The sequence below is a fragment of the Aquila chrysaetos genome, chromosome 11 (genome assembly GCF_900496995.4).
Source record: "Aquila chrysaetos chrysaetos chromosome 11, bAquChr1.4, whole genome shotgun sequence".
In the NCBI taxonomy this organism is placed as follows: Eukaryota; Metazoa; Chordata; class Aves; order Accipitriformes; family Accipitridae; genus Aquila; species Aquila chrysaetos.
In genome coordinates this window covers 13,906,335-13,931,163 of record NC_044014.1, presented here as the reverse complement: position 1 = coordinate 13,931,163, position 24,829 = coordinate 13,906,335, and the positions used below count along the sequence as shown (strand labels likewise).

The 24,829-nt window shown below is 39.1% G+C and overlaps 1 protein-coding gene across 1 annotated transcript in view; it reads left to right on the top strand.

Moving 5' to 3' along the window:
* Window positions 1-24,562, top strand: part of CFAP58 (cilia and flagella associated protein 58) — a 59,469-nt gene extending 34,907 nt beyond the window's left edge. Inside the window, exons 15-18 of the mRNA XM_030031519.1 lie at window positions 276-380; window positions 17,315-17,434; window positions 18,943-19,076; window positions 23,508-24,562. Of these exons, the coding sequence (XP_029887379.1) occupies window positions 276-380; window positions 17,315-17,434; window positions 18,943-19,076; window positions 23,508-23,628 (480 nt within the window). The 3' untranslated portion in view covers window positions 23,629-24,562. The remainder of the gene's footprint in view (window positions 1-275; window positions 381-17,314; window positions 17,435-18,942; window positions 19,077-23,507) is intronic.
* The last annotated feature ends 267 nt before the right edge of the window (window positions 24,563-24,829 follow it).

Here is a 24,829-nt window from a genome sequence, read left to right as displayed (position 1 = left end):
TAAGCTCTGAAGGACTCCTTTTTATATTAGTTGTTTTGAGCACGATTCGTAAGGGTAATAGTGTTAAACATGAGCATGATCCAACTGATCTTCAAGAGACAGAGATTCCAGTTTCAGGACTGCTTGTGTACGTGCCATTTAAAAAAAACCCAACACTACCCCCCCCTTTATATTTGTCACTTTTGAACACTTAAATATTATAGATTTCATTTGCAACCAAGAAACACTAACTTCTTATAATGTATAATTTTTGAGACTGCTTTGCTCTTGTCTAGGCCAGTGACCCAAGTACCTATGAGCTGATTCAGAAAATACAAAGACTACAGAAGCAGCTTATCAGCAAGACAGGTGAAGTGATAGAGAAAGAATTGCTCCTTCAGGTACTACAGCATCATTATTTTATTGTATCTTATTGACATATTTGACTTACCCTGCATTCTCTGTCTACTCAGATGTGCTTACTGAATGTTATATTCATGTTATATGCATGACTTTGAATTTCTTTTGCATGCCCCTTAGATAGCTTTAGATGGCAGCACTGACTCACTGAAAGAGAACAAATAGCATCTGATTAGTTGATTTTTATATTCTGGTTACTGATACCTGGACAACTCTGGAAAATAAAATTAAAGGTTTGCTTTAGTTTATTCATGTCATAGATTAATCTTCAAGTCAGTGTTAGACTTTTGGAAAGGCTTTTTTGTCCTTTTAAACATGCCTGTTATGACCAGGACATGAAGGAAAATCCTTGCTTGATTCCATTTGTGCTTAGCTTGGCTTTTGGCAGAAAGAATCCTACAGAGTTTGCATGATTTAGATATGTTGCTGTCTGAACGATGTTTGACTTCAAGGTCTTTGTGCTGAACTTTGCCAAAAAATAATTTTTGTAATAGCTTATCTTTTTTTTAACTGTATCAGATGTCCCTTAACCCCAGTGATACCAGTAAGATTTATGTTGTAGAATCAAGGAGAGACTATATTCCTATAGTGCAAACGTTGCTCTCAAATATAACAAAAAAGGACTGTCTCTGGGCTTCAACCATAGGTGTAAAACTGGGAAATATTCCTCCCTCTCTCTGGTGACTGTAGGGATAGCTACAGTTTGCCACTCTAGGTATGATTTTAACATCTTGGTCTTAAATACCCTAATAGTCTTGATGCCTATGTGGGGTATCACTCAATGGAGAGTGGAATGTGACCTGAATCTCCTTCTGTCTTAAGAAGCTCAGCAGATGTTATCAAGGCAGGATTTGTCTCTCTCTATTTTTTTGTAGGAAAAAATAGATCTGCAATTTCATTTGAAGGTAATGTATGGTATATTATGCCTTTGCTTGGAAAAATGTAATTTTTGTTGCATAGCACTGAAATGCTGTCAGTGAAATAGTTTGTTAGCTTAAACAAAATGTAGCAAAAATAGCTTCAAATTTACTGTGCTTTACCCATGCACAAACCCAATTCTGTTAGATTTTTACATAGTCTCTATTGTGTACTTTGCCTTATCCTTAGTGTGCTCCCATTTAGCTATTATCCTTATTTAGAAGTGAAGAACTGAGATACAGAGCCATTGAGTTGCCTGCCCAAGAAAATCTTTGAAATAATAGGTATTTGAGCTTATGTTACTATACTAGCCATTGGCACAATCTTTCTGTCTATGCAGCAGTCCTTCTATGGCAACTCTATTTTTTTTATTATTATTATTTTCCTAGATTTAAGTCAGAGTTTGGCTATATAAAAAATAATTATTATGCCTAGACTTGTTAATGAGATCCTTTGAGTCCTTAATTCAGTCACTGATACCTGTGCGACAATACTGAAATTAAGGTCTTGCTCAGAGAGACTGATAGTAAAGAAAAGGCCAAAAATACCATGCTCAACATTCTGTTCAGGGCTTTACCATCAACATTTCTGAGCTCTTTTCTGTTTTACCACAGTGTTTCTGAGTCCTCCACAATGACTTAAATAGGGCTTTTTCATAGCAGGGCATGGGTAAGGAGAGGTAACCAGAGATGGAGGACATCCCCAGCTCATTTCCTCAAAGGGTATGTCCTACTGGATAGGTCATTGGCATAGGGCTCGCATGTTAAGTGTACTAGCTGAGCTGCTTTTGCTAAGTGTCTGGATAACCTTGTACAAGTAATTTTATTATTCTTTGGACGTGTTTTCCTTGGCATGATGATAATGTCTGTTTTGTAAAGTGATACTCTGATACTCACTGAAGCAAAATGTTGGCTAATAACTTATGAAACTGATGCTGTCGTGTTCCAAACTTCTCTGGTGAAAAAGCAGGCATGAGGAACACCTCCAGCAGAAGGAAATTAATGGAGAGCAGTAATATTAACTTTCCAGAGGGAGTTGAGCTGTACGCACCAGGATGATTGCTTCACCAGATCCCCTTCTGGGCAGTGTATTCTTATTTGATAGAGAGTGTAGGGTTTGATCATGACTGAAATTTAGAATTATGGGACACAGCAGAAATTTAGCTCCCATTTCTGGAATTTTTAATTTTTTTCCCCTCAATATAATTTGTCTTGCTTAGAGTTTTGCTGTCTGATCAATATAACAGCCAGTGTATAAGGCACTGCTCCCCCATAAGGTCTAATCATTCCTTTAAATCCTGGTAAACCCCTCATGCTTAAAGGCATTCTTGTTTTTTCATGGGTCTCTCCTGGAAGTCAGCTCAGTTCAGTTCAGTCTCCACTTGTTTGCAGGAGTGGGAGAATTGCTGATGACTTGGCCTGTGCCTAGTTGGCGTAACATCCCCTGTATTCAGAGTTAGAGACTGGAGGAGCTGAGGGATACAAACCTACTACATCAGATAACTGCTTTGCCCATGTTGTATTTGCTCGCGTAAGTGACACCTCCACACTCCCAGTTGTCTTCGTCTACATCTTGCCCTGTGACAAGGGCATAGCCATTGAATGTATCTGCTTTGAACCGACCTTAATCTCTTGCTTCCCATACATAACTGTTTTAATGTATATGTGGCCATCATGCTGGCAAATAGGATATTTGTTGAAGGTGAAGCTTGCGAGTGTCTGTGTCTATGATTTCTGTGTGTGCATATTATGTAACTTAAATTCCCTCACATCAAAGTGTAGTATTGAAATGGAGTGCAAAAAAATCTATGTGGATTGAATATTGAGTATTAAAAACACCTTTGGAATTTAGAAGTAACCCACGTCTGGAAATGGTTGAGCCCAGTGTCAGCAACCTGCAGTTTGATTTGTAGGGTATTCATCTTGCTGCATCCTCATGCAGAGCCATAATGTTTGTGTAAGGAAAAAATAATTCCACTTGTATTGTATGCACTGTAGTTATGTCTTCTGACTGTTACTTTTTTTTTTTTTTTTTTTTGGTAAATGGTCTTTTAAATAAAAGCTGGTTTATGCAGGGAACAATGTTTCAGGATGAGCTGGATAAATAAACAGAAATTTTTGCTAGGTAAGGATCACAGTATATAGATTAATGTAGAAAAGCATTTTCTTACCTTACCTGCTCCTGATGTGTATTTGATCATATCCTTTTTGTTAGCTTTTTCACTGTTTTCCACCTGTTAGTTCTTTAAAAATGATGCAGCTGTAAAAGCATGCTACAATCCATGCTATGTGATTAAAGAAAGATACACTATGTTTCAATCAGAAAATTTTGATTGCTGACAGTACAGGAAGAACCCAGCTTGACTCTAAAATCCCATACAAAAATATCGCTTAACCTGTCAGCAGGGCACATTTTTTGTATCAGACATTTACTGAGAGGTATTGAATATGCAACATGATGAATGTTGTTTTTCTTGGAATGACTTTTCAGAGTTGAACACTTAATAAAGGTGTAGAATGATGTCCCATGTTACAGAAATTATTAAACTCTTTTCTTGTTTCTGATTTATCTATGACCTGTAGCCACAGCACCTTGGGTTATAACCTATCAGCTCTCATACACCGAATAAGTGTGGAAATCCTGAGACTTTGAAGAGTAGCTGCAAAGCAGGCGGTCATACTTTCTCCTTTAACTCGGACATTCTCACAGTTGTGAGCTGCTGTGCTGATGAAAAATGCTGTCTTAAAAATCAGATCCAAACCCAAGGTCTTGAATACTTAGAGTCAATAAAAATCCAATGGCATTTTTGCCAAACATAGGAAATGTTACTTCAGGGTTAGCCAACTTCCATGTTTGAGTCATTACCTTCCTTCTGAATTTGTGCAGTTAAAAGGTACAGCGTTTTTGGTTCTTTTCTAAACCATTGAGTAATACTGCAGGGCTTTGTGGAGAAATACGTTGTGTGTTAAACAAGGGCTTTCAATGATGGGTGAAGGTCTTTGTGAACACATGTGGTATGAACAAAATGTGTTGTATGGCCATAAGGTATAATTATTAAAAAACAGAAGGCTTTGCTGAACAACTCCTGACTGCAAAAAAACTACTCGTTCACTTTGCATGTAAGGCAAATCCTTCACGTGACTGAAGCTCTACTGCTCTACTGCATACTGAACAGTGGTGTGGTAAACTCACAATGTAATGTATTACCTTGTTCGGATTATGATTAGTGTGGTTTAGGAACTTATGCCATTAAAAGTGAATTATGTACTGCTTTATTTGTTTCAAATTTAGTTCTTTCTCTTAAGAGTGAACTCCTCTAATTTGATTTTTATGTCTGACTGAGTGGAATTTTATTCAGCTGCACGTCTTGGAATGGATAACAGTGGGAAGATTCACATTATATGTCATTTACCTCTGTTGTCAGTCATCTCAGAAGATTGTTCATAAATGTAAAAGAGATGTGCAACCAAGACTATTTGTGGAGGGAGGCGAAAGCAAATGTGTCTCATTTAAGCCTTGCATGTAGTAGTGAAAGTATTGTTTTTCTGTACATATATATTTTTAATCACTATTGTTTTAAGTTGTCAACAAACAAAGACCAGGACTGGGCAGTCAGGATGTGATGCTTCCAGACTGTTAGCATCTTGAGCTCATAGTTTCAAAGAGTGCAAGGGCAAAAGGCATGATTAGCTCATATATCTGACTCAGACATTACAGCCAGATAACACCCACATGTCCTTGTGTTGAGCCAAGTTTTGAGCTAAGTTTCAATCCCCCCAAAGAACTGACAGTCCCACTGACAGAGAGTAGGAGGAGTAGAGGGGATGCTGCTGTCTCCAGTATAAATCAGCAGAGTTTCATTTCAGGTATTGTAAGATACAGGGAGGAGAGAGCAGAAGAGACTTTCTGTGTGACCTTGGGCAGCTTACTTAGCTTTTGCATGCCTCACATCAAGTAAAAAGGGTATAAAATCATTTCCACTCTTATAGTGGTATGTGAATGAATATATTGGAGACATGACTCAATTCAGTAGTAACGATAGCTAGCTAAACACTCAAAATAGGCAGATGTTTTATTTCATTTGTGCTAACTTGGTAGTAGAGCTATTCTATCCAATTTGAGGTGCTTGTTGCTATAGTGTCTGAACATATACATAACCATCTTTATTTCTCAGAGCTGGTATGATAGTTTCATAAAGAAATCTGCTTTAGAACAGTGTGTTACCATGTGGATTTATACAGGCTGGCAGCTACTGAAATCAAAGTTTTCTCCCAACTAATGGAGGAGCTTTGGGATTTGCTTCCGTGTATACAAAAATTTTCTGCTCATTCATTATCTAAAATACTATTTTTTCAATCTTGTGTCACTTTTTTCAGCCCAGTCCATGAGAGCCTAGTCCTTCTGAAAATCATTTCTTTCCCTAGCTTGGCAGTTTCATGAAGCATGCTTCTGCTAGGTTCTTCATTGCTTTTGCAGTGCTTATGTAGCTTCCATTATACAGCATGTAGTACAGAAAAGTGTGCTCAAATGTAGAGTAAGAGATTTTCTCATCAACCAGCCTGCTAGGGAAAATAGGAGAATACTCTCCTATTACCTGCCTTTATTTTGATATTCTTAAGGCCCAGTTCAGTTTTATTTTAGGTATTATCTGCACCTGTTCAAAATGGCTGAGATTTACTTTACCCTCTCAAATTTGGCATTTATATATTTTCAGTGCTGAGTATAGATTCTGCTTGGATTTGAGAGTATAACCTACTTACATGTTACATGTAGAGTAGGTAGTCTGAGTTGGGGATTTTTTTGGCAGAATTGTCTATTTTCATAAAAATAACTGCAATTCACGTCAGGAAACTAATGACTGTAGAATCCCTAAGAGTGTCTTTTGACCTGCCCATTATTGTTTCTCTGTCATCTTGCCTTTAGAGAGATTTTAGCAGAGGTAGTTTGGGAGAGTGCTTTGTACGCACTGAAACTTACAGGTGAACTGCAAAATCCACTGCCAAAATACAATCCTTTCTTTGCTGCTCCTTTATCATTTATATATAAAGTCAGCCTTTTGAAGGGATTTTTCCATCTGAAAATGAAAAGGGAAATTTTCTTTTTGGCTTTTTATACTTTACTAGGACTTGGCTCTTTTCTCTCTCTATTTCCTGGAGGATTTGACTTCCTCTGGAAGCACTGGATTAATGCCCTATCTTGCGGCTGAAGCTAGTGGCTCTCTCAGCCCTCAATTAAAGGGGTGAGTATATTGAGCTTTAGGCCTTTTCTATGCTTAAAAGTACCATTCCTACTGGCAAAAAAGTCACTTTTCTGATTTAGCTTATACCAGCTCTTGAATGGCAGAAGACTTTCTTGCCAGTATAATTGCATCTAATTGCATAGCCAGTAGCTGGCATAGCCATGTCAGCACAAAGAAATTGCACCACTAACTGAGAAAGCTAAGCTGGCAAAACTTCTAACCATTGATCAAATGGTTCCTGACATGGGGAAAAAAAAGCAGAAAAATGCTTTCCTGTCCTTATAAAAACCTAAGGGTTGTTATGTATCTTAAGTAAGAGGAGAGAAAGAAAACAGTACGTGGTGGAGTGTGGTTTTTGAGTTTATGACTCCAGTTCTAAGTTGGTGGCCAGAATTTCAAGGGATTTATATTGGAATATAGAATGAGAAATACAGTAAGGGCTCAGGCCTAACATTTACTTTTTGGCTTTCAGCTGGGTATGAATCATAAAGAAAAAGTTTACTTCCCCAGTGTCATGCGGAATTAGGCACTGGTGTGTTAAAGGCATACTGTAAGAATTGCCTTGATTTAGAATTGGACTCCGAAGAGAATCTCTGTTCTGTTTTCAAATGAAAAAATAATGTATTCCCATGAACTCTGGCTGTAACCCAGTTCTAACTAGGATGAACAGAAAATATCTAATTATCAGCACAATATTTTGATGCACAACAGTCTACTGAGTTAGTGCCTTGAGTCTGATTTGAACTGGAGTCTCCAATGCAGTATGAAGTGACATATGGAGGTACTTAATGCATTGAGTCATCCTTCAGGACTACTTTTTCAGGTTCTTTCCTTCTTGTGCTGTCCTTTTATTTTCCTTTTGTTGTGCTTGAAATGTTCATTGCTGAACTAGGGCTTTGATTGGGGATTTTAACTTTGGCTGTAAGTGGAAATGTTCTGTGTTTTAGTATTGGTGTTAAGTTGAAGGATTAGTGTCTTTTAGTGATTCTATGCCTGGCATGGTGATTTCTCCATACAATTAGAATTTCTCTAGTGCCTTTTGTTCTGACACTGATACTATTTTTTTCCAGTTAATTTAATTATTTTTTTTTTTGTAACACTGATTGTGTATCCAGTAGGGTTCTGTGAGTAGTGTAGAACCACTCACAATGAGCAAATTGTAGGATCGTTGTGTTAATTCTCAGTGCAATTTACTTGGGCTCATATGCAATCCTGTTATGATATAATAAGTAATCACATCACATAAACAGAAAAGATAGGAGTCACCTGTGTGAAGGTCTATTGAGGGCCTACATATCTACCTGAAACTTTTCTGTAAACCTTAAGAATTCAACAGGGATTTGAGGGGTGTTCAGTTCTTGCCCTCGCTCTCCTCAGAAAGGAGCTGATTTCTATTTCTGCATATTTTGAATACACTTCTTGGCGCATTAGTTTATTTTAGCCCTTCTAATCTCAGTCCATCTAGAATTAGAAGTTGTTCTATGCTATAGAAACTTACAGCATGATAAACTGCTCTTAAAAAACACACTGGCATTTACATTCTTTCCCTCCTCCCACATATGCTGCAATTCAAATGGAAGAGAATAAAGTCTTCCCAGGAAAATAGCCTTTTTGGTTTTTTTTGTTTAGGATATGTTTGTTTAAGGAGGGTTTTGAAAAATCAGGTAGGAAAGGTGCTGATCACTTTAATGTCATCAGGTGAAGATAATCGGCTGCTCTTTAGACTAAGAAAATAATTTTCCAATAAAAATAGTGCAAATGTTTCTGGCACTGGGAAATGGGAAGCAAAGCAGATTACTGAGCGATGAAACAAAACATTTTTGGTGAAGAATTTTCTTAGAGGAAGAGTTTAATTTTTACTGAATCTTTGTGTAACTACATTGCCCTCATAAACAAAACAGATTTCCCATGATAAATGGTTTAGGACAGAAGCAAGGTGCAAATTGATTTGAGAAATTAGAAGAAAACAGATCAAAATAACTTCTGGGGATCTGCACCATTTTTAGCTGCTCTAATGGTGTTTTAGTCAGAAATATTCAGATGCCATTTACAAAGATGTTGCAGGTGGAGTAAAAATCTCTTGGGGTTTATAGGTAGCAAATGTACCTGAACATGTAATCTGTTTTTATAGTTTTTTTAGGAGAATTGGTATATTTACTTGAGTTTGAGCTTGAAAGAGAGCTCTAGTAGGTCATCAGATGCCATTCCTCCACATCATGCAAGATTGTTTTAATTACACAAATACTATCCTTGATAGATGAATGTCAAGTATATATTTGTTTCCTGCATTCTAATACATGTACTCATAGTCCATGAATTTTAGCATGCATGAAGAAATTGTTGGCTTGAAGTATACTGTGGTTTATGGTTGTGACTTTTCTCCCACACTTCTAAACTACTGTTGTAGTCTAGCCCTGGTGTTTCTGAAAGGCAAGGAGCAGATGTATTGGCTTACTCAGCATGGTGGTCCTGGAAGCTTGGGAGACTGAGTTTCATTTCTGTGTATCTTTGAGGAGTTTTAGTGAACTTTGGCAATTCATGTAGCAACTCTTTGTGTTCAGACCTCTTGTAGAATGAGAAGAGGATCACTGCCCTGCCTGGAAGCCGTACTTTAGCATAAGTACATTAAGATTTAACAGCATTCAGATACTGAAAGGAGGAGGCCATATAAGTACCCAAGGTACATCACTGTTACCTGTAATCTGCATCAGAAAAGCAGAAACAGTGATCACCAAAGTATTTTATTCAAATGCGTTACATCTGGTTTGAACCCAGAAATCCTGAGCATGGATACCTTGTGTCATTAGACTTAAAATATTTTGTAAAACGACCCATTCCTAAAGTTCTTACTCAGTCAAAATTGCCATAAGCTTCAATGATAGTTTGCTAGAATAAAGCTTGAGTAAAAAGTTCAGGAACTGTTCCAGTAAATAACAAATTACTGAAAACAAACTTGTTTACTCCTCATTCCTGTATTCAGCATGTATTTGGGAAGGAAATAAATCTGCTGCACACCCCAGGGTAAAGTATATTAATCAACCAGTTATCTTGTTAAGGGAAAGTAAATGACTTGCTGTGCTGACTGAATACATTGCAATGCACAAACTTTGCAGTGCTGTTAGCAATCCGATACTGACTGTCAGCCATCCAGAAGCTGCTAGAGAAGTTAAGATACTGGACGAGTGCAACAGCAGTGTAGCAATACATTCACAAGCCAATATTATATAGTGTGGCCCAGAGCCAGCTGCAAATCTTTATTATTCAGGTGTACCCTTTGGCAGGTGTTCTTCCATTGAGGCAAGGGTGTTCTGCTCTTCCCCCAGCAGCAAGATATGGACAACCTACAGCATCCCATTCAGTGATGGATTATTATTTTGTATGATAGTTGCAACAACAACAACAAAACCCAACAACAACAAAAAAAGACATTCCATAGGGACAGACTAGATTTTTATCTATTTTGGATCACTTTCATTCTTATAGGAGTGTGAATGGTGCTGCTGTTGAGAAAACACATGCAGAAAGATGCAGCAGCGCTAAGGCTGTTCTGGGGCAGTTAGAGGCAGGCAGGCAGAGTCACTGCGTTGTGTTTGGTGTTGGTTTTTTTTTTTTTTTTAAAGTAGCTTAAAATTGGACACATGAGGACACAGGCAGGTGCAGAAAGAACCCTGTTCCTCCATTCTTCACTTTGAGACAGCCAGACATGAGCTGCTGAGTGCACAGGAGCCATGAACTCCATGTAGGGAAACTCTCTGCCAAGTAGGGTGCATCAGTCAGCCAGTTGCTCTACATCCTCTGGGCTCAGAGCTCAAGTCTTTCCGTGCCTGTCTTAGTAGCTATAGCTGTAATCTTAAACAGGGCATGGCATGCTAGGGCACAGCAGTTGTCTTTACATGAACATTAGGATTTGCTCTCTTTCCCCTTCCTTTAGTCCTGTTTCTGTTTCTTTGAATTTTAAGAAGCAGGCAAGGGGAGCTGAAACAGAACTCCTCGAAGGCTAGCAGAGGGTCAGCTCTCATTACAGTGAGTCTGAAGGAAGCCATATATTAAAACATTCATGATTTCAGAATTGCTGTGTGTGTTTCTTAGATGTACTGTTATTTCTTAATAGGTTCCAAAGTGTAACAGGAGACCACTCTTTCTTCCCTGAGGTACTTGGCATATGCAGAGAAACTCTGCTATCCTGTCAGAAAGATGTATGTAGGCTTTACTGCCTTGTTAGACAAGTATTTGTAGGTTTAAGTGGTGGTTTGACTTTGAGACAGCTGTTCAGAGGTAGCAATTCCAGAACACCAAAGGACTTGAAGCTAAGTGCTCTCATCTTTCAGGGAAATCTAAGGATCTAAGTCAAGCAGGTGATTAAAGAGATGTGGGTGTCTAACTCACAGATAGGTATTTCTAGAAGCAGCTCTGCAGTTTCTCTGACCCTTTGAGGTCATCTGTCAGATCAGTCAGAAGTGAGAGCAGAAGCTGGGTATGCTGGGAATCCCCATCCCAAGCCTCCACCTGCAGGAACAGCTAATCATTAACAGCAGAGTTGTGATAATTCTCATTTGATTAATCTTTTATTTTAAAAATCTAAATGGCTATTGAATAGCTAAAATACATGCTCTTACACTGACGTTAAAATACAGAGGTTTTAAGTCGAATAGTCTACATTTGAAGAAGAGACTTTTTTTTTTTTTTTGCTTGAAACCCTCTATATAGTAATTATTAGCCAGTAAAAGGTTCTCCAGTGTTTGCTTTGTAGACTTACTCACTTAGAATATTTAGATTCCTTGTTGATAAGATTTGTATCAACCTCTGAATCTCCTCCAGGACACTTTAAGACAAGCTGCTTCTATAATGTGAAACAAAGGTTTGTTTAGAGCTCTCTTCAGCCCAACTGTCAAGCTGCAGGCACTGTGGAAATAGCTAGAATATTTACATCAATCCATGCTGTGTCAAGGGTAATTCTCAGCTTCAAGGAACAGCTCACTTTTATTTTGTGTGTATATATGTGTATGTGTGTTCCTGTTCACACATATGGAAGAACAGGGGATAATTAGTCTTCTGCAATGTAAAGTATAAACACTATGATTAAATGAGCTACCCTGATTAATAATTTTATAAACTCTTGTGTAATGTCAATAGTAAAAAGGGAATTGCAGCTGTTGTTTCAGCAAGAGGCATCCATGCCATTTGCTTCTGATAGATTCTTATCCTTGTGTGTTGGAGTTCAGAAGTTGAAAGGAGAGGAGGATATGTAACCTATTTGTTTGTCCATTGGACACCCCCCCCACACTTTTCCCACACACTTTCTGAGAAAGATACAATGATACCAGTACCTAACAATAATAATACAAATAATAATGTTGCAATTGCACTTTAGCTGGAAATGTTTGTACTTTTGTTGTTCCTGGAAGATGGTAATAATGCAGCATTCAGCTCTTACTGTTAAAAAAAAAAGAGTCAAGGGTGAAGACCTTAGAAGATGCTCCAAGGTGTTTCTTCCTCTCATTAAGCTGCTTGGAAAATGCCAGTCAATTTGGTGCAGTCTGCTCTGTGCCAAAGGAAACAGATTTTGGTGGCAGCATTTTAACTAGAAAACCCAAAGCATCTCATGCAGTGTTAGTGTTGCCACATTGCAAAAGGGCTTTAGTGCCCTGTTTCAAACCTGAATTAATTTACCCAATAAAAAACCTCACATTGGACAGTTAAAGGAGGGTCTAGATGATGATGAAAATACAAGCTGTTCTAGGGAACTGCATGCTTGCAAAGGTGTTTGCTGATGGATGTGGAATAGACAAGAAAGAGCAGGAGCTTTTGAAAAGTGTTTATTGAGAAAGTTTATACTGCACATTTCTCCCAGTGCTGGAGGCAACTTTCTTCTATTGTTATAAAATTCGTGAAGGTTACCGTATGCTAATTTTTTCTACACCTCATAAAACTTTTAATCATAGATGTCCTGAGCCAACAGCTACTGTGTTAGGTATACGCATACACACAAATAAACATGCAGCTTATATGGGTAAAATGATGATGACTAGATGTGTATGTCCATGTATGTATTTAATCCAGATTTCAGTGTCCTGTTTAACACTTTTGAAGAGGAATCACAACCCCTTAAGGATGCTCTGCTGCTGCATGGCATCATAAACAAAATGGCTCTGGAGTTCAGCATAGCGCTGACATTTTGGTTATAATGCCAATAAACAAGAAACCCCCTGTGGCACATTGACTGACTTGTTTTCCTCACCAAAGCCATGAGGAACTGTAGCATGCTTACAGAGTAACTGTGTTGCTTTCTCCACCTTACCAATTAAAATAAGGATTTTTAGCTAGGTTAAACGTTTTGGGGTTTGCCACCATATACTACATTGCACACTTTTGCTCTACATCTTTGTTTTGCAGGGTTTTTTTCTTCAGCTCAATGGCTGGAGACAGGAGCTAACATAAATGAAATTTACTCTGAGTCAAAGGCTTTGGGATTTTTTTTGTGGGGATTTTTTTTAATAATTTGTGTGATTGAAAGCTTTTGGTGCACAATAGGATTTTTGCAGGACTGGTTGAGAAGGCTGTTGGTGTGCTGCTACGCCAGGTAAATTTGTTGAATTATCTACTTGGAAAGACAAGCTGATAAAAATGAGGAAGCTGGGACTTCATGCCCTATTTCTGCTGTGAATACATCTTCATTAAATGTACGGTCATCCATCGTCTCTGGCTCAGAATGATACCCTGGGCTAACTAACAAGATGGGTTATTTCAGGAGTTTTCTGGTGTCATGGTGAGGGAGAAGATGACATAAAATGAAGTCACATCTTTAGAGCTAATACCAGGTGCATTTGTCTATCCTAGGTGACTGCCTCCCAGTCCTTGTCAAAGCAGTGAAATGCCTTGGTGTCACTTTGGGAATGTGTCTGATGGTGCTGATGGTACCTCTGGCAGGGAAAAAATGAGCAAATTGGGCTGTGCTGGTCAGCAATAGCTTCTTTTGAAGTAGGATTGTGCTTGCAATAGTGATTCTTCTTGCTGTAAACCGAGCCAACTCATGACCACCGGCTCCTGAAGAATCAGTTGAAATTTGCCAAACACCAGTCAGTTCTCTGCAGAAGAAAATTATTTTTTCTCAATTTGCTGTAGAGCAAGCAGGCCAGGAGAACTCCGGATTCTGGCTGAGACAGCAGCTAGTTAAGCTTAGGGGAAAGCACCACTCACCTCCCCACCCTCCCTCTCCCAATTAATGGGTGAGAGACTTAGGGATGCAGAAACTTATTGTCATGGCCGAGCCTAAAGGTAGATCTGTGGGCTCCTTGGAGCTCCCCTGGAAAACAAATCTAAGACAGGAAGGGCTGTTCTAAAACTAATGTGGAGTTCTATTTACACAATTTTTACAGCAGATAGTCACAGAGGTGCTGAAATTCTCTTTGGAATGCCTGAAATGTGACTGTAACCCTCAATCTGAGTCTCCCAGTGTGCCCTACGTGCACAAAATGAATGTGCCCTCATCTCTCCACCATTGGCTTGGCTTTGGTTATGTCATAAACCAATGAAGCTGGTTGACATTATGGGTTCAGTCCTATAGTCAAACACATGCTGAATTCCATGGGAATTTTGCTATGGGAAGGATCACATAAAAAGCTTTGTTATTGGTCTAGACCTGATCTGAAGACATGTACATTACTCTTAACGGTGAAGGCTTAACAGCATGGAGTTACAGAGAGATCTGATGGATCTTCCTTCACCTCCTCAAGAAGAAGGGTAGTGCCTTGTAGCGTGTTTGTAACTTAAAGTTCTTTTCATCTCAAGAACACATAACTGACAAGATGTACGTTGTGATTGCAGCCTGGCACAAGGACGGAGGGGAGTTTTGAGGGAAGGCAGTTTGGGACAAGCCAAAGAAACCCATCTTAGACATGCTATAATGGATTGACTTATTCCTGCACAATGGGTGTAAGATTTCAGGTAGCTTTTTCTGCAACGTCATCTGTGCAGCCGCCAACAGAAATAAATGTTTACTGACTTCTGCTTTGGGCAAAATAGTGTTAACTGACTTCCAATAGGCACCAGATCAGCTTACTCTCTTGTTTTTTAATTACTGCTACACTGCTGATCATCACTGCTGACTTAGGATTTTCTTGTCAGTGTCAAGATACCTTCTCTCCATCTGGCCCCACTGTTCTCAGACATTTTAGGGAATGCACATGCATTTTACTTGTTTCCAAAACAATAAAGCAACATAGATCCATCTTCTGGTGGTATTAATTTATGCACTACAGCTGAAAGCTACTTTGAATACAACTCACACATCAGACAACCCTACAGGTCTTTCTGCATGTTCTATGCTGTATCTGATAGTTGACTATTTATAAGATATCTGCATGTAATGCACATTGCACAGCTTGTCTGTTCTTTGAATATAGCTAGAGTATAGTAGAAGCCAAAATTTTTCTTTATTAATTTGTGCTGATTTTTTTTCCCTGGGCATTCCTGATTTCTTATGTGTAGCGATAAAAGTACCTACTGTAAGCAATGCATTTTTTGGTGGTATTATCACATGAACCTTGTGACTGACTTAGATATACTCTGGTGATTGCTGTTTTAAAATTAATTGAAATGAATTGATTTTATTTTTTTTTCTTGCATCCTGGGGTAAAATGTCAGAAATTATAGAAATGCCAACCTGTGAATACAAACTTCTGCTGATGAGGAAAGAAGTATCCAGGTTTTTCTTTTAACGTTTTGCTGACATATGGTGCTTTTAACACAGTGACAAATTAATTGACTGGATGTAAAAGAGATGGACAGCGCTTAGCAAGGAAGGACAGGATGTGCATTATAAGACAGCTGGTTCTGCCTCTGTTGGATTATGGAGACAATATACATTGGACAGCTAACGAGTCTCTGTTGCATAAGATAGATTCTCCTTATAATAGAATTGCACGCTTTGTCTCTAAATGAGGTTATTATACACACCATTGCACAATGTTTGAAGAGCTTGGTTGGCCCTTGTAGAGGGTTAGGAGAGAAATAAATTGGAAAACAATTGCACATAAGACCTTCAATCCATCAGCTGCTCCATATTTATCCAAATTACCATTACACTCTTCCAAAATACAAATCTGTGATACATTCAGGGGTGGAATGTTAATACTGACCGGCTAGATTTTGACAAGGCAGATTTTTCTTTTGCTGTTGTTTCTAACTTGCAGTAAAATCTTGCTTCCTCAGAAAGAAAAGGTGGTAGTAGAAACCACTTGTAGTGACATAACAACTCTCTGCTGAGAATGAATTGTCAATTTAATTTTTGCCACTATGCAAACTTCAGTCTGAGTCTCAGGAGGTTTTGATTTTTCCAAAGATAAACTGTGAACAACTTCATTTATAAAGAACTCTTCCTCAGTAATATTCAGAGTTTAAGAGCAATGCTTGCAAAAGTAATTTATGATTTGAAGTGCTTCCATTTTGGGTCCCAACTTGTGACCATTATAGCACATGGTTTTCAGGAAATGCTGAGGTTTAAAAATTCCAGGCTCCTTATGCTCTTGAAGACTGGACTCCTAGAATTTTACATCTTCAAAATAACAAGCCACTTTTGAAAATCCTCGCTCAACCACTGAGCAAGGCCAAATGTAACAATTCTAGGTGATGTGATGGCACCGTTTCCCACATCAATGGAAGAATTCTGTGGGAAGAGTTTAGACAGAGCTTATAAAAAAGACAGCAAAAGCGGGTTTTGTCAAAGCCAGTGTAAATAATCACGTGTCTGATCTCCTACTTGGCATTTTTGTCTTCTTCAGTTAAATCTTTTGTCTGCTAGTCCGACTTCCAGTCAAATAACCCTCCCTTTTAATTTCAGGTCTCCAGGTACCAGACAAGGATGGGATCTTGCTAAATAATGTTAAATAATAATAGCCTTAGTCTGACAGGGTAGATACTAAAAATATTGTAATGTGCAAAGCTATGAAGGTGGCTTTGTTCTAGACCTTTATTCCTCAGACTAAAACCAAGTACATCCTCAAAACACAGTTGAAAGCAGCATTTCAGTACAGAAAGCTGTAAGTGGGTCCATGGTGTAGTTTCTGTTCAGGCATGGCTATATCAAATTCCCACAAGTATACTGTTCCAACATGAAGGAAGAGGAGACACATGACAAAGAAAAATTACTTGGTGGTAATTGTGCTAGTCATAGTTGTTGCTGTTTATACTTTCTTTCCCTTTCCCAGGGCCCCTGCAGTTAAACTGAAAGGTTTTATATATATATATACACACATACATACATATGTGAGTGTGTACATGTGCTTTGCAGGATTTTCTTTGGAAGAAGTTATTCTTTTGTACAGTCCTTCCCTGACATTTCTATGGCCTGCTCACATCCTGTTGGGTGAAGCTATGATCCTTAATGTAAGGAAATGTAGCTCATAAGAAGAAAGATTGCAATAAGCACAGTTACTAGTAATTAATTTTCCACCCCTGGATACTCTTCCAGTGACTGTTTTATATTCTCTGTGGTAGAGCGTGCTCACTGATGACAATGTTTAAGAGTATTTCATTCGTGGTTCGAAGTAGCTGGATGTTTCTCTTAATGAGCTCTCCCGCTGCTATCACAACAACTTTAAATACCTTATGGCTATTGAGGAAAGACTGACACACAGGCAGATTTGTTTCTGCAAATATCATCCTGATTGAGTTGCATTCTTCAGTGAGGTTGATTTCATCACAGGTTGTGCTGCTGCTATAGTAGTTCTATAAGAGCTCTTCCTCTTGTCTTTTTCTTAGGAAAAAGAGAAACTGTATGTGGAATTGAAGCACGTCTTGGCCCGGCAGCCTGGGCCTGAAGCCGCAGAACAGTTACAGCTCTACCGGCACACTCTGCGAGAGAAGACTAAACAGCTGAAAGTAAGAGATGCCCTCTGTCTCTGGCTGAGGGGCTGCCAGGCTTGCAGAATGATTTCACCGGTGATCCTGGGGAGCGAGGTTTCAGGAAGATTTTGGATAAACAGTGTGCATGCCTTAGTATATTAGGTCAGGAAAATAAGGTTAATACTGCATCTCCCCAAGGGAGAACCAATAGCAGTAGAAGAACTTTTTGTCACATCATGCTAGTTTGTTTCATTAAAATAGAGGAGAAGTCTTATTAGAATATGAGTATGCAGCACAATGCTGTAAATGCTTTTTGTGCATGGGCATACTGGGACACTATCAGTTTTCCATTACGCTTATTCTCCTTCCCTGTTCTTGAACTATTAAGATCTTTAATAAGCAAATCAAAGCAATTTAATTTTCTTTTTAACAAACTAGTGGGAATATATTGAGAATGCAGTCTCAAATTCTTGTTATTTCTCATGCAATGTGTACATGTATATTAGACTTGCAACTTTTATAGGGATGACAGGAGTAACCTATCCTAACCCTTTGTCACTAGAAGGGAGGCTTTCCTGTTTCTGAAGGAATCTTACGGGAAACTTTGAAAGCATGATATTAAAAAGTGATTGTTTGATAGAATAAGCTGATCTTCCCTTGTTCTTGCCTGCATGAAAGATCTCCCCAGGAGTTCATCTACTTCTACAGCTCCTCTCTTTGTTGAAGTCATCATCTCCTGTTCACTGCATCATAATCACGTCTATACTAACCATGAGGAAAAAAATGCAGGAGCAGATGGGCCCTTAGGAAACAAAGAGGCTGTTATGCAAATCCTAGTCCACGGAGAAGAAAAACAATGTAGAAAATGTAAAATAGAAGCCAAAGTTTAGCTAAACTGAATGTGATTTGAAGTTTTCCATATGGTTCCCATTTGTCCTTAATGCAGTCAATTGCTACTGTGTATTTGAGGCACAGTATGCTGTAGCGTACTGGCATGCAAGCCATTTTGTGGTGCCAGGTCAAGCTATTCCCCTTAAAGAAGGAAAACACACTATGCATGCTCCTACTTTCTTTAAGATTTACTGATTCACGTGAAAGCAGTATTGTATTTACACTGCCTGGTACTACTTTGCCTGTGTGGATTGAATTACTTCACATAACAAAGTGCATCCCTGTGAATAAACCCCATTATTATTAAATAAGTCCCTACTTTATTATTTTTTAAGACCTTCACTTTGGATTTTCACCCAGGTTTGCGTCCCAGAACATTAAGAGCTAATGTATGTATTAATACCATTCCCATAATGCTTGGAGCGTATTTTACATGTTTTGTTAGGGTTAAATGGCATAGCCTTAATTTTGTAAATTGTCCTTAGGTGAGCAGAGGTGATCAAATGAAACATCATGATAGAAGATGAGATGTGGTGGAAAATGGTGATGTCTTATATCATCAAATGCGAAAGGAAAAAGTGCTTGTAAAAGTACTAACTTATGTGTAAGTGAAACTAACATCTCCTGTTTCTGCTTTTTCTTTTGTTTGTTAGGTTTTGTCCTCAGAATTGAATATGTATGAATCGCAGAGCCAAGAATACAAATATGAAATTGAAAGACTTGCCAACGAGCTTCTGAATGTGAAGAAGAAATATCTGGCTCAGAAACGCAAGGAACAACAGGCCAAGTATGGGAAAATAACAGTTTTGTCTATACAACTTTCTGCATAAACTAGATTTTTCTTTAGATCCTGCTTTACCCTTTTGATCAGAACGTAGCCAAATTTGACTGAGGTGATATAATATTGTTGCCCAATTTTCCTGAATGCTATCCTTCATATTACTTCAGTCTGGTCTAGATTTACCATGATCTATGGCCAGGACAAGAACATCCAGCAGAGAGGTTGCTGACATGTTCTGCAGTCCAGTTAAATTATTCATACCAATGAGATGGTGCCCAGAGGACACAGATTAGTGTCTGGTCTCTCACATCAAATCATAGAATCATAGCATAGTTTGGGTTGGAAGGGAGCTTTAAAGGTCATCTAGTTCAATCCCCCCTGCAATGAGCAGGGACATCTTCAACTAGATCAGGTTGCTCAGAGCCCCTTCGAGCTTGACCTTGAAAGTTCCCAGGGATGGAGCATCTACTACCTCTCTGGGCAACCTGTTCTAGTGTTTCACTACCCTCATTTTAAAAAATTTCTTCCTTGTATCTAGTCTAAATCTACCCTCTTTTAGTTTAAAACCATTAGCCCTTGTCCTATTGCAACAGACCCTGCTAAAAAGTTTGTCCCCATCTTTCTTATAAGCCCCCTTTAATTACTTGAAAGCTGCTATAAGGTGTCCCCGGAGCCTTCTCTTCTCCAGGCTGAACAACACCAACTCTCTCAGCCCTTCCTCACAGGAGAGGTGTTCCATCCCTCTGATTATTTTTGTGGCCCTCCTCTGGACCTGGTCCAACAGGTCCATGTCTTTCCTGTTCTGCGGACTCCAGAGCTGGACGCAGTACTGCAGGTGGGGTCTCACCAGAGTGGAGCAGAGGGGCAGAATCACCTCCCTCGACCTGCTGGTCACACTTCTTTTGTTGCAGCCCAGGATGCAGCTGGCTTTCTGGGTTGCAAGCGCACATTGCCGGCTCATGTCCAGCTTTTCATCTACCAGTACCCCCAAGTCCTTCTCGGCAGGGCTGCTCTCAATTCTGTCATCCCCCAGCCTGTATTGATACCAGGGGTTGCCCTGACCCAGGTGCGGGACCTTGCACTTGGCCTTGTTGAACCTCATGTTGAACCTCTGTCTTTCCACCCCTTTCCATCCCCAGCCTGTCCCTTCCTCACACACTAAAGCCAGCTATTCTCTATGTAGCTGAATATAATTCAAAGCTGCCTGTATCTATTTCTTCCTTAATCATATTTCAGCCAGCAAACAGTTTTGATGACTGAATTAGCAAAATAGTCAGTGATAAACAGTGACTTTTGTCCATCTGCAAATTGCATAATGTTACCTTAAGGTTTGGAATTAGCAACAATTGTGCAGTGCAAATGGCCTTCCTGGAGTTTTAGGATCAATATGTGAGGCTACCATAATGCCTAATAATCCATTTCCAGCAACTAAGTATCCTCTTCACAATAGTTTTAATGTTTCCATTTTGGACCCTGGCATCATGTTTCTTTCTGTTCATCAGATGAGAAGAAATCCACTCATGTTTTGCTGTTACATTGTACCTAGAATTAATTCCTGACATAACTATTGACAAAACCCAACTTGTTAGGGGCATAACTCCTTCAAAGTAAAACAAAAATCTTTTGTGAGGTGATGGTGACTGAACTTGGGTCTGTTAATCATACACAGTGAATGGAATTTCATGTTGCAGGTCAGTTAGTGCCGGACTCATTACACTGTTTCTAGGTTCAGGATAGATATCTGCCATTAGTGCAGCTTGTCAGGCTGTTGTTCTTGTGGGCAGGCATGGCTGTAGTCCGATAAGCATGGTGTCTTTGTGACATCTGTGTTTTGGAAGTACATTCTGATGCTGTTAGTGGTGCTTCTGCAGGATGATAGCATCTCATTGCTCCCACCTGAGGCTCAGAAGCTACCAATACTGTGCTGTCAGCCCTGACTTGCACTTCTCTTCTCTTTGTGGCAGCCAAGAGGTGGGCAGGTGCTGGGCTTTGCTCTCCTCTGTCCCTCATTGGTTTGTTCCCCAGTCAAACGTGTTGGACTACATCCTGCTTTGAAGGATATGCACACCCCAAGGCATAACTGGGCATATCAATCCTTTGAAGGATATGCACACCCCAAGGCATAACTGGGCATATCAATCCTGGATAACAGCAGCTTCTGCAGTCTCTAGACTGTGCTTTGTGTTGCCCAGCAGCAGGGCAAAGGAAACAACCTTGTTCTGCAGCCTTCCTTTTCCAAAGTGCCAGTTGTCCATGACATGTCTTTTGCTTTCTGCAATGGAGAGAGCTTGCTGCGCAGCCAGATCCTTCCCCAAGGAGTCCTTCACCCCCTTCACAGCCATTCCACATTGTTCTTGCCTCAGACTGGGCTGGACAGGCACTGCCTGGTGTGTAGGTGCTCGCCAAAGAGCCAGGGCCATTTGATTTGTACAATCTCAGGTTGCTCTAAATCCCAGCTGACACAAAACCACTGACTTGATCTCTATCATGCTGGCTAATGTTAACATCATGTCTGAAATAAATGTGGCTGGTTTTGCTAATAAAAGAGGATCCTGTCAGGACAATAGCATTAATAGCATTATTGACTACCCAGGTATGAAAGAGAATTAATACTCTCAGATAGCCTCACACAAAGGTATCATCTAAAGCTTTTATTGATTTGCACAAGACAGTTCTGGTTTGTGATTTAAAGTCTTGATACTAAACTAATGCAGCTTTCCATGGGATGCTGAAGGAATATAACAACTGACAACAGGAATTTAGCTTTGTTTTGTGTTCAAGCTGAAAATCCAATGTTTAAGATTTTGGTTGTGAATTTGAAATCCTCTTTTTCTGCTCTCTGATTCTGAGTGTTGTCTTTCCCAGATGCCTTAGGCTTTCTTTTTCTCACTCTTCCCATTCTCTCCTTTCTGCTTCACTACTTTTCCTAGTTGCTTTTAGCTCCAGGGTTCCAGTTTGATCTTGATAAGGATCGGTGAGAAAATATGAAGCTTAAATCCACACCAGAGACATGATCCTGCAGTCCTATATATGTAAATAAATGCACTGAGGGATGTCAGTAGTAACTGGGAGCTTTTGCACGTGGCTGCTTGCACATTAATTCTACAAAATATATTACAGTATTCGGCTGCATAGAGTTTTCCATACTGATGAGCACATCTGTTGGCTGTCTCCATGGGAGCATGAAGAAAGAATGAGCGTGGACTCTGGATCATTTTCTTTCCCCAGAGTTGGAAGCCCAATAGTGAGATAGGATGAGCCATCTAAATATAACATGCTAGTTTTTAGTGCTGTCAGCTGGCACATCCATTAGTGCTACATTCATAAAATTAAAACCAGTTATAAATGGTTTTCATGGTTAAGTTCATCTGTGCCATCTTTTGCCTGTTCTCCCACCTCCATATGGGTTAAATTTGGAAAAGGAAGTATAACTAGTCATCCTACAGGGTTTCTCTGAACTTCCTCCTCTCCCAACACAGTTATTTAGGGACAAAGAGAAAAGTATTAAGTCTGGGAAGTGTTTTCTTTTTCCTTACTGGGGACTGAGAAAGGGTACTAATGTGACAACGCTGGATTTTGCAAAAGCGTGGTTGCACTCACGTTTGTGTCTCAGTCTTAATGACTGTAAAATAAAAGTAATGGCACTGACCTTCTTTGTAAAGCCTTGAGACCTCTGCTGTTATGATAAACTAGTACTTCATAAAGCTCCACTTGGTTAATTTTAAATATCTCAGGACCTTTCTCTGAAACCTCCAGGTATATCACAGTGAGTTTGAAATACTGCCCTTTGTATTTGTTCTGCTATGCTTAACTCCCCAATCTCATAAGAGTGAAACCAGCTAACCCTTGTTCCCTCCTCTTAAGGCCATAAAATTCAAGCCCTCCTGGATCCTCAGATGGAGCAACTTCCCAGGGCTATCAGTGCACCCACAGCACACTGTTAGTTTTCTGCAAATGTCATAGGCAGGGTAATTATCACTAGAACTTTATTAAAATGTGAAGAGAGATAACACTACTTATGCATTAAAATTCAACAAAGAAAAAATATCTCCCTTTGATGAATCTAGCTGTTTGTTTGAAAACAGGCATATACTTGCTGGAATGGGATGGTGATTAGAAATCTGAAGTCACGGAGCTCATGTACAAACTTGCTCTAATGAGGTGTTCTGACCATTTTGGGGAGTAGCACGAAGAGAGCTCATTTATTTCTAATTTTTATTAATTCCAAAACCCATCAGTAGGCTTGTAATTAGATCCAAACAGACACCTAGTCTTGGTGGTTTAGCTTAACAGGCTTTAATCAACAATTTTTTAATGATCTCTTGATATGTGGTTGCATCAAAGAAACTTTGGAGGACACAGATTTCCTTAGTTTGTAAACATCACTGGGCTGCAGAATGAAATATGTATTTTCCTTTTCTTTGTTTCTATTTAAAGGGAGAAGGAGCGATTCTTGACTGACATGGAGCCTGAGTTTCCACGCCACAGATCTGATGTTCCTCGCTTCACCGGAGGGGGCTTTGCTCTCAGCAGACCCCTTCCCAGAGTTACAGCTTAGGAATGGACTCATCACATTCCTGTCCCCAGTTTCTTGCTAAACTCTGTTTGTGCTGGGTTGTTTGAGAACCTGTAATTTTAAAAGAAATTCAGAATCAACTTTCCCTCTGAAATCACTGTATTGCCTTCAGGAAAAGGCAGTTTATAGTAGAGTTAACGTAGTTTTGGTTTACAAACTGTGGACCAAATCTGCCCATATGATGCCAGCAGAAGCCTGCACTGGTGTAACTGAATAATGGAGACCATGCAGATATTTCTTCTTCAATACTGTGTCTCTATTTAGCACTGTAACACCACAAAATGCCTTAATATATAGTTATTTCCCCTTTATCTACCTCTGTTGTAAGCACTTACTCCATTTATCTTCTGACTCAAAGCACCTGAAAGAAATGAGAAAACAGAAAAGAAGAAAAATTAATAGGCTGATGTTTCAAGCCCTACTGAGCAAATGCAAAATTAAGGAGTCTTTACTTAGATGTACACATGTAGCAGTTCTTTGTGCAGGTAGTTTATAATAGGGTTTATGCAGTGTTTGCTACAGTTGTTAGTAAGATCAAGGAAGTTTGTGGCCACAATGTACATTATTAAGAATGTGATTCTGTTTACTGTGGTAGACACAAAGTGACATAATTATGTCTGTTCAGCTGGGGAGACTGTACACACTGACTGGGACATGCTGTTCTCCCACATAAATCCTTCCAAGCGATTCAAACTTGGACTCAAAACATGGCAAACTTTGCTCTTTAATTTCTAGACACTTGGGCATTTTTGTAACTTTCAGAAATTGTTTTTGTAATACAGCAGGAGCCCTCCAACCTTTTCAGCCAAAAGAGATTTAATTACCATTCATTAACAAGTGAAATAACAAAGTCACGGCATGAGGTGCTGAAGTATAGAAAACTTTCAAGCTGTAAAATAAAATGTTTTGAAACTGATTTGTACATGGAAGCTTTTTCCCAGCCTGGGGGATAAAAATACTTGTCCAAAGAGATATGCTGATAAATATTTCACATGCACAAAAAAACCCTTTGCAAAGATTTTGTTCTTTCTTTTGGTGGAATACATAATTAAATATTAAAGCTACTGTGGGAAACTTTTAATGGAAGTGTTTAATTCAAAGGAATCAAGTTAAATACGACAGGGATCTACTTTGCTTTTACACTGGGGACCAGAACACTTAGTCATCAGATCTATTGTATTTT